Source organism: Engystomops pustulosus, chromosome 5 (genome assembly GCF_040894005.1).
Source record: "Engystomops pustulosus chromosome 5, aEngPut4.maternal, whole genome shotgun sequence".
In the NCBI taxonomy this organism is placed as follows: Eukaryota; Metazoa; Chordata; class Amphibia; order Anura; family Leptodactylidae; genus Engystomops; species Engystomops pustulosus.
Window position 1 is genome coordinate 28,107,913 of NC_092415.1, and position 14,001 is coordinate 28,121,913.

A 14,001-nucleotide genomic window follows, 5' to 3' on the forward strand; every position below is an offset into this window, starting at 1 on the left:
GGCACCTGGTTCAGGTGTCACTTTAAAGGAAACCTACCATTTTCTTTTATGCATTGAGAACCAAACATACCCTGAGAATGCTCTAGCTACACTGATGCAGAAGCATATCTTGTTTAATCCCAGATCCGAGTGGTTTTGCTCAAAAAACAATTATAAAATTCAGGACCTTGGGAAAGTTGGGTGAAGACTGCCTGCCATACATATATACATTACACTGAGCTTCCTGAACTGTCCAGACTAGAGTAATCAACCTGAGCTGGATGACCCATAGACAGCATCGGGATGGCAAGGGTTGTGTGCAGCGATTGATTACTTCTGCCTGTCAGGGACAACACAGTGATAAGGTCATTCTCTAAAGCAGCATACTTAATGTAAGAGGAGAAGTGCCGAGTCACCCACAGGTCCACAGGGCCTCATTATCATATTATAATTGTTTTTTTTTCAGCAAAACCACTCATCAGGGATTAAACAACATATGTTTCTGCATCAGTGTAGCTACAGCATTTGCAATGTATGTTTGGTTCATAATGCATCAAATGGTAGAATCCCCCCTTTAATATTGCACCAGAACTATGAGTCTTGGTGTCAAAGAGCCTGAGATATCTACTGTTAAAGTTGATTTTCATATAAAGCTCCCTATTCCCAACTGTATCCTTAACAGTGGAAACCCTGGCTCTGTGTGTCTAGTGTGATATTAAAATGAAATATTCTTGACACTAGAAGTGTATTTCTAGGCGCTACAGTACAAAAATAATAATAATAATAATTCCTTTATTCATATAGCGCATACAGATTACGAAGCACTGCACAGAGCTTTCCAAATCAGTCCCTGTCCCCAATGGGGTTCACAATCTAATCAACCTACCAGTATGTTTTGGAGTGTGGGAGGAAACCGGAGGACTCAGAGGAAACCCACCCAAAACACGAAGAGAACATACAAACTCTTTGCAGATGTTCACCCTGGGACTTGAAACCAGGTCCCCAGCGCTGCAAGGCTTTAATGTTAACCACTAAGCCACTGTGCTGCCCTGCAATTGCTGTCTGAAGCATAATAAACCAGGAAGTGCTGAGGGAGCAGGGGGTGACATTGTAACGGTCTGTAAAGGCAGATGATAGAGGGCATAGAGAAGCCCCTCAAGTTCCTTAGCATCATTTTAAAAGATGATTATAGAAGGAAGGAGGCCATGGCTAACAAATAGAAGACTGATTACCACAGTCCTGGTGCCTGGATCTATGAGTCACTGTCCCTGGTTTATCAGGATGGATTTTAAAGAAGAGAAAATTAGAATTGGAAAAAATTGACCTAGACATTAAGATACCAATGAAAGGGTTAAAGCAGTAGACATACAAACTTATGAAAACTCGCTATGCAATTCATATTTTATGAGTGTGATATACACAGCGCTCCCTACTATAGCCGCTGCTGTACTCCCGCCTATGTAGATAGGCACCACCAATGTGAATTTTTAAAATATTTTATAATTAAAGGGGTTGTGCCAAGACTATACGTTATCCCCTATCCATAGGATAGGCGCTATCTACAAGGACCCCAGATAGGCAGACTACAAGGACCCCACAATTCATTACAACAAGACCCGCAGCAATCTGGAGAACTGGGGTTCCGTACTCATTAATGGGTCGAGCATGTGTCCTGCTGCTCCATTCAATTGTATGGAAGTAGCCCAACACAGGACTCGGATATATGCGACTCCTGCGGATCCACCCATTAGCGAGAACGGGATCCACATTCTCTGGAGATCTGGGGTCCCCGCAGTCAGCCCCTCACTGATCAGCTTGTTATCCCTCTTTATATGGATAGCGTATAAGTGATATACTTGGGCAACCCCTTTAATCTTTTATATGACATTTTTCAATACAACACTGCAGTAAGTAACGCTCCTGCTTAAATTCCAGACCTGCAGACCAGCGCACATGATGGACATCAGCAGGACAGATTTATTCCAAGCCATATGACCAATAATCCACAAAAATTCAGAAGGAAAAATATACCTACAAAATGGCAGCTGGACACAGGTAAGTTACACGAGTTATGCCACAACATCAGTAAAACTTCGTAATAAATAAAGAAATAAAATAAATTACATCCAAGTGTAAATACCAGATTGCTGCATAACTTGGTATGCAGTAATGTCTCAGGCAGATATGTAAATGACGACATTTGTGGTCCAAATAGACCCCGGGGCTTGCCACAAGAGGGCGCAATATTACACTTCCTTCCTGCCCTATAAAAAGGGCTCTCAGTGGCTACTATTGGTGATGACTTTTTATCTGGGGGGGGGGGGGGAGGGGAGGGGGAGGAGGAAGAAATTTTCTTCTTCATGGCTATAAACTTTAACATTCTGTACCTAAAGTTATCTCACTGTGTATACAAGTCTGATCTGAATTGTCCTCATTGCTGCGTCTGGCATGTTCATCAGTCTCCTTCACAGACGTATCTACAGCACGAGGAAGGGGGAAATTAATGAGCCAGTTTCTCTTCAGCGAGTCACACACAGCCATAGTCTCTTTCAATTTACTCATTCCCCCAACTCAGGAATTCTCTTCAGAGAGTCACATAGCAAACATCTCTTTCAACTCCCTCCCTCAGGATTTCTCTTCAGCGAGTCACACACAGCCATCTCTCTCAACTCCCTCCTTCCCGCCTCCTTCACGACTTCGGTGGGAACCTGGCATTAGATTTAATGGTGAAAACTCAATGATAGGTTCCCTTTAAAGGACACCTGTCATCAGGTCTGTGTCACTAGTCCTGTCACCTCTACCTGTTGGAGCAGCTCACAAGGATCCCATCCCAGCCTTTATCTAGTTATTTCATACATTAATCATTGTAAAATCATCTATTCTTTATCATGTAAATGAGGCTGGTCACATGGTCAGAGGCAGTGATGTCACCCCTGTTACCCCTCCCCTTTCCTCCCCCTGCTCATGTATGTGTGTAATGTATAGTAAAGCATTGCTAGTGTGTGTGCTTTATCTGCTGACATGCTGCATCCTCCTAATATACAGGTGAGAGACACAGACATCAGCTACACATGAATCTGACATGTTCTGCTGTAACATGGCTGCAGCCTGGAGCTGCTGTATCTCTCCTATACACACACATGCACACACAGGCTGCAGGGGGCGTGGCCACCAGCACCAGGAAGCACATCATTATACAGCCTCACATCATTATACAGGCTGTCAGTCATGCACTGGGGGTGTGGCTGTGCCTCCCACTCATGAATAGAGTGGACAGCTCGAATATGCTAATGCTTCATTGGACATCTCACAGGTCATTTGCATACAGCTTTAGGACCTCATTGCTTAGGTTTACAGGCATGTAGAGGGACAATGAAGGGATAGAGGCAATGCTCTCTAATGGCAGTTTATGAAAATATATTTCGTTTAGGGGGGTTATTTTGCATGACGGGTTCTCTTTAAGATGTTCCAGCTTCCATCGACGCCTTGCACCCAGATGAATTCTTTGTCAGGTCCTGTCCCGGCCCGTCCCCTACCTCGCTGCACCCTCTTTACAGAAAAAGTGGTGATGAGGTGGGTGGTGAAAGGGGGAAAAATCCACAACTAAAATACAGACATGTATGTATATAAACACACACATGTAACATAAAACCATAAATTCAGTTATTGTCCCTTTAACTATTCCCCCCGGACGCTGATTACAGCAATCGCAACTGGAACACAGAGATAAGAACTGACTATTTGCAGATCGGCAGCTGCTGAACTCCACAAAAAGACAAAAATCAGTCCCCAAAGAGAAGCAAATAGCGGGCGGCGGTGCAGACAGCGCCAAGGTTACTGATAAACCCATTCCCAGCTTTACACAGAAGTTTCCACTGGGGAAGTTCATTTATATTCTGGTGACGGCGCTGCGCTCAGCAAGGAGGAATTAGCACATCACGGATTGTTAGTGTGGATTCACTCTGAAACTCAGCAACAATTCACAGTACAATGAATACAATGTGCAGTGTGTGTGTGGGGGGGGGGGGAGCTGTTTCAGGACGTCACCCACATCTTCACTTCAGTACGTTTTTTGGGATGGGATGGGATGGGATGGGTTCCCATTATCAAGTGTCAGACCCCATGGATCTGAGATCCCCACTGATCAGCTGTTCTCTGCCGCCTCCGATCCTGGACCAGCCCACCCCTTCTCCCAGATATGGACACACAGCTCCAATCTCAATGTAGTGGTGGAGCTGGGTTACTGCAGCTTGGTTTGCATTCATTGCCAATACAACAGACCTGTAACCAAATCTAAGAGAATCCCTTCAAGCGAGTCTTGAGCTCTCTAGTCAAGTGTTAAATACCTTTTCTGCAGATTGTCCAGATCCTCGCTGAGGATAAATGGATTCTTAGTCAGGAAGGCTCCCAGCTGCTTGTCTTCTACACCCACATCTTTTAGGAAAAATAGGATTTTACTAATATCCTTTTCAAAGTCCAACTTCAGGAGGAAGGTTCCCACATTTGGACGTTTTTCTAGTTGAGATAAATCCACACCTGAGGAAAAACACATGTATTTCAATATATATGAATAAGGGTGAGCATCATGTTATAGAGCAGAAGGAGCTGGGCACAATGTACCTGGTGTCCTGTATGCTGACAGCATGATATTATGCAGGAGGAGCTCAGCAGAATGAACATTAAGTCCTATCTGATGGTAGCATGTTATAGAGCAAGCGAAGCTGAGCAGAATGTACCTGGTGTCCTGTGAGGAGATAGTATGTCATAGAGCAAGAGGAACTGCACAGATTATATATACTGTCATATCTGCAGGCAGAATGTTATAGAGCAGGAGTAGCTGAGGAGAATTTACCTGGTGTCCTGTGTGCAGACAGCATGTTATAGTGCAGAAGGAGCAGATTTTATATACTGTAGTGTCCTATCTGCAGGTAGCATGTTATAGAGCAGGAAGAGCTGAGCCGAATTTATAAAGTGTCCTATGTGAAGGCAGAATGTTATAGAGCAGGAGTAGCTGAGGAGAATTTACCTGGTGTCCTGTGTGCAGACAGCATGTTATAGTGCAGAAGGAGCAGATTTTATATACTTTATAGAGCAGGAGAAGCTGAGCAGATTGTATATAGTGTCCTATCTGCAGGAGCATGTTATAGAGCAGGAAGAGCTGAGCATATTTTATATAGTGTCCTATGTGAAGGCAGCATGTTATAGAGCAAGAGGAGCCAAGCAGATTGTATATAGTGCCCTATCTGCAGACTGCATGTTATAGAGCAGGAGGAGCTCTATAATGTACATTATGTCCTATCTGCAGGTAGCATGTTACAGAACTGGTATTATACTGCTTATACATAAGATCAATGTGAGGTCCGCCTATAAATCTTTGGGGGGGGGGGGTCTGATGTAGTAATAACATATTAAACATATTACATACAACTCTCCAGCATGAGAACACAACAGTAATATTATGGCGTTAGTTGTAGATGTACCCACTCACCCAGCAGGACAAGTTTCTGTAGAGTTTCTGAACTATCCACATAGTGTCGAAGAGTAAAGGATTCTGGGGGGATTCGTGGAGGAGGAGGAACAATCATAGCAGCATCTTCTTCTGTGATCTCCTCCAGCGGAGATATAGGGGGCAGATCCCACAGTCCTGGGGAACAGAAGAACATTGCAAGTCTGACCCCTCATGATAAGAGACAGTACGAAAACTCAATTCAGCACTTCGGCCCCTTGGGGGTCTTAACACCTGGACCCCCACTTATTATAACCACCTCTGATGTGTCACAATCAGTTTGGTAACATGACAGGTACATTCTTATGTTCTTTAGAGTCTATGTCTAAACCGTCTGTATCGGTCTCTTTTTGTTACCCCTGCACTCCCCACAGACTTCACAGTAAGCTGATCTTTCTTTGGATGGACAGGATCAGTGAATGCAGCGATTGTTAAGTTTGACCTTTCCTTGCACTACTTATATACTTTTAAAAGTTTGCATACAAGTCTTTAAAGAGGAACCAGTCACCAGATTTTACCCCATTAAACCCCTAGCCCGCTCACATGGGGGAAGAAATGTCCTTTCTAGAATTCCCTCTTATGTGAAATCTCACCCGTTTATCAAAAAAACTCATCCAAAGTCCTTTGAAAATGAGCAGAGAAGAGTCATATTTTGCCTGAGATGAGTAAAGTTAAGAGGCTGCTCAAGGAGAATCTGTTCAAAATGCCCCTATCTTCATTTCCATCGTCCTAAGAAAAAGACTGGTGTCTTAGTTAATATAGGAATCTCATCTTTCGGGTCTTTGTGTTTCTGAAAGTTATGGAACTGGAGATATAGGTAGATAATTATTAAAAAAAAAAAAAATCTGGTTTTCTGGTTCTGTAGCTCACATAAACCTAAAGATCTGAAAAATGAGATTATCATCTTCACTTCATGTCTTTGTTATAAGTGTGCAAGTGTTGTGGGCAGGATATCTGTCTTTTACCTCATCAGCCAGAGATTCTTGAACATAAAATGGCTGCAGATGGAGGGTCATGTGATCTCTGTCCATGAACAATCGCCCTGCCAGGACCTTATGCTAGTATTAATAAATATAAGATTAAAGTCCTGGCAGGGAGATTGCTCATGGACAGATAGAGATCACATGACCCTCCATCTGCGGCCATTTTATGGTCAGGAATCTCTGGCTGAGGAGGTAAAAGACAGGAGGCTTCACTTTACATATCAAGAAAGCAGCGCAGAGCTATAAATAGATTCATAGTGGTAAATTATCGACCATCCTGCCCCCAATTACACACACATTACAAAAAACATGAGGTAAAGTGACCCCTTTTCATTTGATACAAAATGACATGGCATGTTTCTAGGTACTAGGATCCAAGGGGCTACTAAAGTGACTATCCCTCCACAGCCTCTAAACGTGACTCTACTCAGACAAATATGACTCTTCTGATTTTTACATGACTTTGGAGGTGATTTTAATAGGTAAACATGAGATTTCACATAAAAGAGGAAATTCTAGAATGGACATTTCATTCACTACCTGAGGAGGGTTTCTAGTTTAATGGGGTAAAATCTGGTGACAGGTTCCCTTTAAACTAGTCTCCTCCACCCCCAACATGGAGGTCGGGAACTACTTTTTGACGGTTTACCTTATTACATGGCCAAAAGGATGATTATCTTACCCATATTTCTATACCACTCACAAGTCCAGCTTTTGTTCCTATTTCCAGCATGAGGTTCCTGTTATGATTTTCCGGGGCTCTACGGCTTTTAGGGAGTGATAGGAATTTGCGTACCTTCTGGGACTGGGTCCATTTCCACTCTGGGTATTACAATGGGCTCCTGTTGATTTTGGCTGACGGCAGGCAGATTGCTTTCTGGATGAGCGGCTTTCACGCCATCCTCAGCGCTGGACTGTGTACAAGTTGCTCTTGACTGAAAAATGTTTGTTCTAGTCGTGTTCTGTGTTATAAAAAGTTGACGGGAAAATTGATGTGATAGAAAGGGATTGTATTTCTTCAGCTGTGCCGGGGCGGTGGCCATCGAACTCCGCAGAGCCGAGAGTAGACATTGTGCACTCCTCCGACACATCGCCATCCTTCAATCTGTAAGGAAAACACAGTAATATTCCTTTAATGGGGCATTTGGGGTCGTCTAAGGCAGACAAACCGCTCGTTTAACGCTTTTCTCAAAAGTAATCACAGAATTGCTGTTTGTTACTCATTTTAGTTGAACAAAAAAACCAAAAAAAAATTCTCCCATCAAAGTCTATCGTGATAAAGCAGGGACATTACTCATAGGTCCAGGCACCGTGACTGTGGTAATCTTCTTATATTTGTTATCCATGGCCTCCTTCCTTCTAATATCAACTTTTACAGTTATGCTAATGAGTCTGAAGCTCTGGGAGTGTTACCAGAGCACCTCCTTGCTGTAGCTTAACAGGCTGTTACACTGTCTCCTCCCTCAGCCCTTCCTCCCTCTGGCTGATGTGATCTCACTGCAGGAGGTTTCAAAACACAGTGGGAGGGGGAAGTGCTCATTGCACATTGAAACAGACTCTTAATCTGCAGCACGGAGGAGCTTTGGTAACACGCCCAGAGCCCTTCAGGAGAGTAAGGGGTTAAAAGTAATCTATTGTGTAAAACATCACTAGGGGATTAAAATTTGAGAACTTTCTTTCATGGGCTGCCTGGATCACTAGTTTTTAATATTTTCTCTTTCCAAAGAAACGGCAAGCTTGGCAGCCATTTCTCCATTAAGAGCAGTAAAAGCTGGTTGTGCGAAAAATGATAATGGCCCATCATCCTTCACTACAAGTTCTATGAGCGGTCTTTTAACCCCTTTTTTGTTTTTGCGTTTCAATTTTTTACTCCCTACCTTCAAAAATCTAACTTCTTTTATTTTTCCATGTAGAGAGCTGTATGAGGGCTTGTTTTCTGTGTAACAAGTTGCACTTAATAGTGATGCTATTTAATATTCCATGACATGTACTGGAAAGCAGGAAAAAAAAATCCAAATGCAGTCAAATTGGTGAAAAAAACACATCAGTTTTAGGGAAAGGGGGTGATTTGAATTATGTTTTTATTTATATTTTTTAACCATTTTTTAGACCCCCTACGGTACATTGATCCTAAAGCATGGCAGTATATGAAGATTTTACTGATCATCTATTACAATGTGCCACAAATGATCAGAAGCTATACAGCCTCAGGTCATACAAAGACCCAAGGCTGTCATAGTAACAGATCGTTGCTCCCCAATGACATCAGTGCTGAGATGAGTGCAGGCATTCCCAGTGCCCATTTACAGTGATCTGTAGGGGAGGAGCTTCACTACTGAGCATGAGCAAAAAAGTATCCGCATTCATCTCAACTAAAAGCCTGCATCCTTAGATCAGGAAAAGGACATTAAGATTTTCCTAATTCTTATTAAAAAAAAAAAAAAATATTCAGCAGATACGACTTTGAACTAATTGTAACAATTTATTATATACTAGCTGCAGCTCATGGCGTTGCCCCGGATAGTAAATAGCTGCTCTTAGATATAACAAAATAGAATGGGTTAACAAAAAATATTTTAATATGCATCTATAGACTCTCTCAGACTGTCTCTGTCACTGACCGTCCCTTTTTTAAAAACTTTTTTGACCTTCTGTCCCCGACACGCCCATTCCAGTGGCCGTCCCCGACATTCCCATCACTTTGTCTATGAGGAGATTTATCATAGGTGTCTGAGAGCAGAACAGCTCTAGTTGCCCATGGCAACCAATCAGAGCTCAAGTGTTATTTTCCCACAGCTGGTTATAATATTACAGCCACTCTGATTGGTTTCCATGGGCAACTAGAACAGTTTTACCTCAAACATTTCAGATAAATCTCCCCCTCTCTCTGTATCCCTATCCATCTTACCTCACACACATGTGTCTTATACTCATTGCCTGTAGTAACCAATCACATCCCAGAGCTCATATTAATGACCTGTGGCAAAGCAGCAACCAATCACGGCTCAGCTTCTAACTGCCACAGCAGCAGCAGACAATGGCTTCCGTATATGGTGGTTAATAAGTGGAATTTGAAAGCGCGGGGTGAAAATTTTGGGTCAAAACCAAGACTATGACATTTCCTGAGTCACAGAGAGCCACTGTGCAAAATTTGGTGACTGTAAACACGACGGTGCAGATTCCTTTAGCGGACATACACACATCCAGCTTTATATACAAGATTTTCATTATATAGTTGGATTAGGTCCATTTTATTCTGACTCCACCAAAATGGTCTCCGACTCCACAGTCCTAGTCCTATGCCAGCCCGAGTGCCCAATCTGTGCTGCCTCAGCTTTTAATGATATAAGTGCCCTGAGGACACAAATACGAAAAAAGGAGGAAGATAAATTTAGAACATCATCTAGAATGTCCTGGGCTACCTAGGAACAAGCCTTGTGTCCTGTCTCTTGAGCTCCGTGTTGGGATGATGACTTGGGGGCCCACAGCGGAGGCTCTGAGTTCCACCACTGGCACCCATGCCATAGGTTCGCCACCACTGCTTTATGGGCTCTTAATTTATTCCAGTAGAAATAGAAACTTATCCAAAAAAAAAAAGGCAGGGAGATTTATCGGAGGTAAAACTGTTCTGGTTGCTCATGGCAACCAATTAGAGTGCAGCTTTCATTTTACCACAGAGGTTTACAAAATAAAAGTTGAGGTCTGATTGGTTGCCATGAGCAACTAGAACAGTTTTACCTCAGAAACGTCTGATAAATCTCCCCCATTATTATTTATTTAAACATTAAAGGGAACCTGTCACCGCTGTTTGAAAAAATGAAGTTGCGGGCAGGTTCCCCCTAGAGTCTGGACCAGTGACGTGGGTGTCATCGCTGCAGGGTGTCATGGAGCATGTGGGTGAGAGATTGCCATGATATGACTGCAAATCTTATTGGTTTATTTTTTTTTTTTTTTTTTTTTTTATAATTGTATTTTTATTAAACGTTTAACATACAATGTGATGACACATGTCAGCATATAAACAGGCAATAAAATTTTTCAATTTAAACATATAAAAAACAAGATCTAGGAGCAGGAATTTACACCAATCTGTTACTTTGGCTAGAAATTATTCATTTATCCAACATAATAGGTAAACAACGATTCCAGGTGTGTTATCATGTTACACAGAATCCTAACAGTGCAGAGGCCTATAAATGGGCAGTCAGGAACTGCATCGGATTCATGAAATATTTGGCCTCACCACTAGAGGTTACAATCAAACATACTCGCCTAAGTATTAACACCTTCCTAGCAATGATCCTAATAACCCATAACGAAAAAAACAACCAATAATAGAGACACAAGGGTACCATTCATACTCACAGAAACGACAAACGACATGTAAACAATGAAAAAGGATTCCCCCCAATCCATTGGATGACCGCTTCACCCCTCCTCACGCCCCAACTCCTCTGCCCAGAAACGGTCCCACTGGTTCCACACCTTATCAAAAGCCTGAATACGATTGTCCAAGGAAGCAGTTAGGGATTCCATTGTGCGAATACCCCTCACTCTGGAGAGAAGGTCGAGGCGAGAGGGGGGGGGCCTGTCTCTTCCAAAATTGCGATATCAGGCACCTGGCTGCAGTGAGTATGTGCAGACACATTTTGGTGGTTGTCTTGGCCAGGGGTTGGGGAGAGACATTCAGTAAATAGAATAGAGGGGAGAGCGGGGCATCTACCGCTGTGACTGCTTGAACAAGAGTCTTTACCTCTTGCCAGAAGGGCTGTATGAATGGGCAGCTCCAAAAGATGTGCTGAAGGGTCCCGCCAGCGAGACCACAACGCCAGCAGATGTCAGGTGTGTCAGGGAACAGTCTATGCAGCAAAGAGGGTGTGTGGTACCACTGCAACATTAGCTTGTACTGGTTCTCCTTGTTCGTGGCACAACGAGACGTCTCTGCAGCCCTCCGCCAGATCAACTGCCAAGTCTCCTGTGATATCGTCTCCCCCACTATGGCCTCCCACTTGGTCATGTATGGATGTGCGATCACCTCTTCTGGGTCCGGGTGTAATAATACCATATAAATGTCTGATATAAGACCAGCCGTTTGAGTGGCATTTTTACATATGTGCTCAAAAACCGTAGGCACCGAGACCGTCTCAGTACCCTCTATGGATTGCAGCAGATGTCTGATCCGCATATAGTGCAGATTGGCGGAGGGCGGGAGGTTGAACTTGTCTCGCAGGGCCTCAAAGGGTAAAATCTTCCTATCCCGGTAGTCCACAATGTCTGCAAATCTGAATAACCCCTTCTCATGCCAGGGCTTGAAATCCTGCATAGCCCCTGCACACTGCAAGGAAGGAGTATGTAAAAAAGACTGCATTGGAGAACACTGTGACACCAAAGGGAATTTGTTCATACAAGCCTTCCAAACCCTGATCGTGAAGGCAATGGGACCTAGCAAAGAGCTAGGTGTCGGGGGTGGTTTCTCAGACCAGAGGTAGGAGTTGGGGTGGAATGGGGCTAACCACAATTTTTCAATCTCCATCCACTTGGAGAATGCCCACAAAGTGGACCAGGCTGGAATGCGTCTCAGGTGGGTCGCGCAATAATACTTAGTGATATCTGGCACTGACAAACCTCCCCTAGACTTGTGGGATAACAGGACTGACTTGGAAACCCTATGTCTCTTTTTGGCCCATATGAAATGCAAGATCAGCGCCTGTAGAGATCGCAAGGCGCCTAGCGGGATCGACACTGGCAACGTCTCAAAGCCATAAAGCAACTTAGGCAAGATGGTCATTTTGACCGCTGCTATCCTGCCAAAAAGAGACAGGGGATGGGAATTCCATTTATCCAGTAAGGTTCTTATCTCCCGGAAAAGCCCAGGGAAATTCTGTGCATAGAGAGAGCCATACGAAGGAGTCAGTAATAACCCCAAATATTTAATAGCGTCCGTTTTCCAGTTGAATTTAAAGGACAGTTTGAGGTTGTCCACTAATGGTTGTGGTAAATTAAGCGGCATAGCCTCCGTCTTAGTAGTGTTGACCTTGTATCCGGATAAGCGCCCGTATTGTACCAGCCGCGCCTGTAAATTGGGCAGAGAGATAAGGGGCTGGGTTACAGTAAGCAAAATATCGTCCGCGAAAAGCGCCAACTTGAATTCTTTATCCCGGAGAGCAATACCATGAATATTAGGGTCTTGCCTGATGATGGAGGCCAGTGGCTCTATGCACAGTATGAACAGAAGCGGGGATAGCGGGCAACCCTGTCGCGTGCCATTGCGTATCTGCAGAGGTGGGGAAGATGCGTGCGGGAGCTTGATTTGGGCTGTGGGATTCGAGTATAGCCCTTTCAACGCCTGAAGGAAAGGGCCCCGTATACCGGTTTGTTCCATGACCTGGAACATAAAGGGCCAACTAAGGCGATCAAACGCCTTTTCCGCGTCTAAGCTCAATACCAGAGCTTGATCCCCCCGTTTGTTAACCAGGTCAATGAGATCAATTATTCTCCTAGTGTTGTCTCCCCCCTGTCGACCAGGGACAAACCCAACCTGATCTTTATGGATCAGGTGGGGGATCCACTGAATCAAACGATTGGCCAGTAATTTCGTAAAAATTTTCAAATCTGTATTTAAGAGTGCTATTGGCCTGTAATTGGCACAATCAGTTGCGTCTTTTCCCGGTTTAGGGATGAGAGTAATGTATGAGTGAGTAAGGGTCTCAGGCATGGGTTCGCCTTTGAGGAAGGTGTTAAATAACTTCGTCATACGGGGAAACAACACATCGGAGAAAACTTGATAGTACAAGTATGTGAGCCCATCAGGGCCAGGGGACTTCCCATTGGGCATTTCCTTTATTACCTCTCCTATCTCATCTGGTGTTAGGTCATAGTTGAGGGCCTCTACAGCCTCCCGGGGTAGCCCTGGAAGGGAGCACGATTCTAAAAAATCAACCAGCGTTGCTTTCCTGTGGCTCTCGTCTCGGGGCAGGGTATCTGGTAGAGAATATAGTTTGGCATAAAATTCATGGAAGCGTGATGCTATTGCCCTCGGGTCATGAAGTAAGCCTCCTGCAGCATCCCGTATGACATGGGGGATCTGATGGTCTCTCCTTTCCCTCAGCTGCCTCGCTAACAGAGAGTGCGGTTTATTGGCTTGCTCATAATATCTTTGTTTAGTGAACACAAGTAGTTTCTCCACCGCTTGCGTTTGAATTTCCCGGAGCTGCTCCCTTGTCTCTGTCAATCGGCGTAAGCGACTCCTAGTGGGTTTAGCTAGAAGTGCTGCCTCTTGTTTGCCTATCTCCTTTCGCAGTTCCCTTTCCAAGTGCAGCCTATTCTTTTTGAGTCTGGCCCCTTGCTCCATACAGTGTCCCCTAAAAACTGCTTTGTGGGCCTCCCAGATCATAGGGATGGAGGGTATAGATTCCTCATTAAATTGAAAATATTCTTTTAAGACTGCAGTAAGCTCCTCCTTAATTAAGGGTTTTTTAAGAAGGGACTCGTTTAGGCGCCAGTGACAAGCCCTAACTGAAGAGAAATCCTCCC

The 14,001-nt window shown here is 44.0% G+C and overlaps 2 protein-coding genes across 4 annotated transcripts in view; one reads left to right on the plus strand and one right to left on the minus strand.

The window, feature by feature from the left end:
• The window catches only part of MTERF3 (mitochondrial transcription termination factor 3), a 29,111-nt gene that overhangs the window by 8,809 nt on the left and 6,301 nt on the right, over positions 1-14,001 (minus strand). Inside the window, exons 1-4 of one of the 3 annotated variants that reach the window (XM_072151466.1) lie at positions 9,377-9,400; positions 7,265-7,573; positions 5,468-5,623; positions 4,326-4,515 (exon numbers count right to left, since the gene is read on the minus strand). In XM_072151466.1, coding sequence (XP_072007567.1) covers positions 4,326-4,515; positions 5,468-5,623; positions 7,265-7,565 — 647 coding nt within the window. In that variant the 5' untranslated portion in view covers positions 7,566-7,573; positions 9,377-9,400. Of the gene's footprint in view, positions 1-4,325; positions 4,516-5,467; positions 5,624-7,150; positions 7,574-9,376; positions 9,401-14,001 lie in introns of those variants that run through there. The other 2 variants (XM_072151465.1, XM_072151467.1) reach the window with 2 other exon arrangements.
• Positions 1-14,001, plus strand: part of PTDSS1 (phosphatidylserine synthase 1) — a 50,231-nt gene that overhangs the window by 4,911 nt on the left and 31,319 nt on the right. The window contains exon 2 of the mRNA XM_072151464.1: positions 1,915-2,034. Within this exon, the coding sequence (XP_072007565.1) occupies positions 2,018-2,034 (17 nt within the window). The 5' untranslated portion in view covers positions 1,915-2,017. The remainder of the gene's footprint in view (positions 1-1,914; positions 2,035-14,001) is intronic.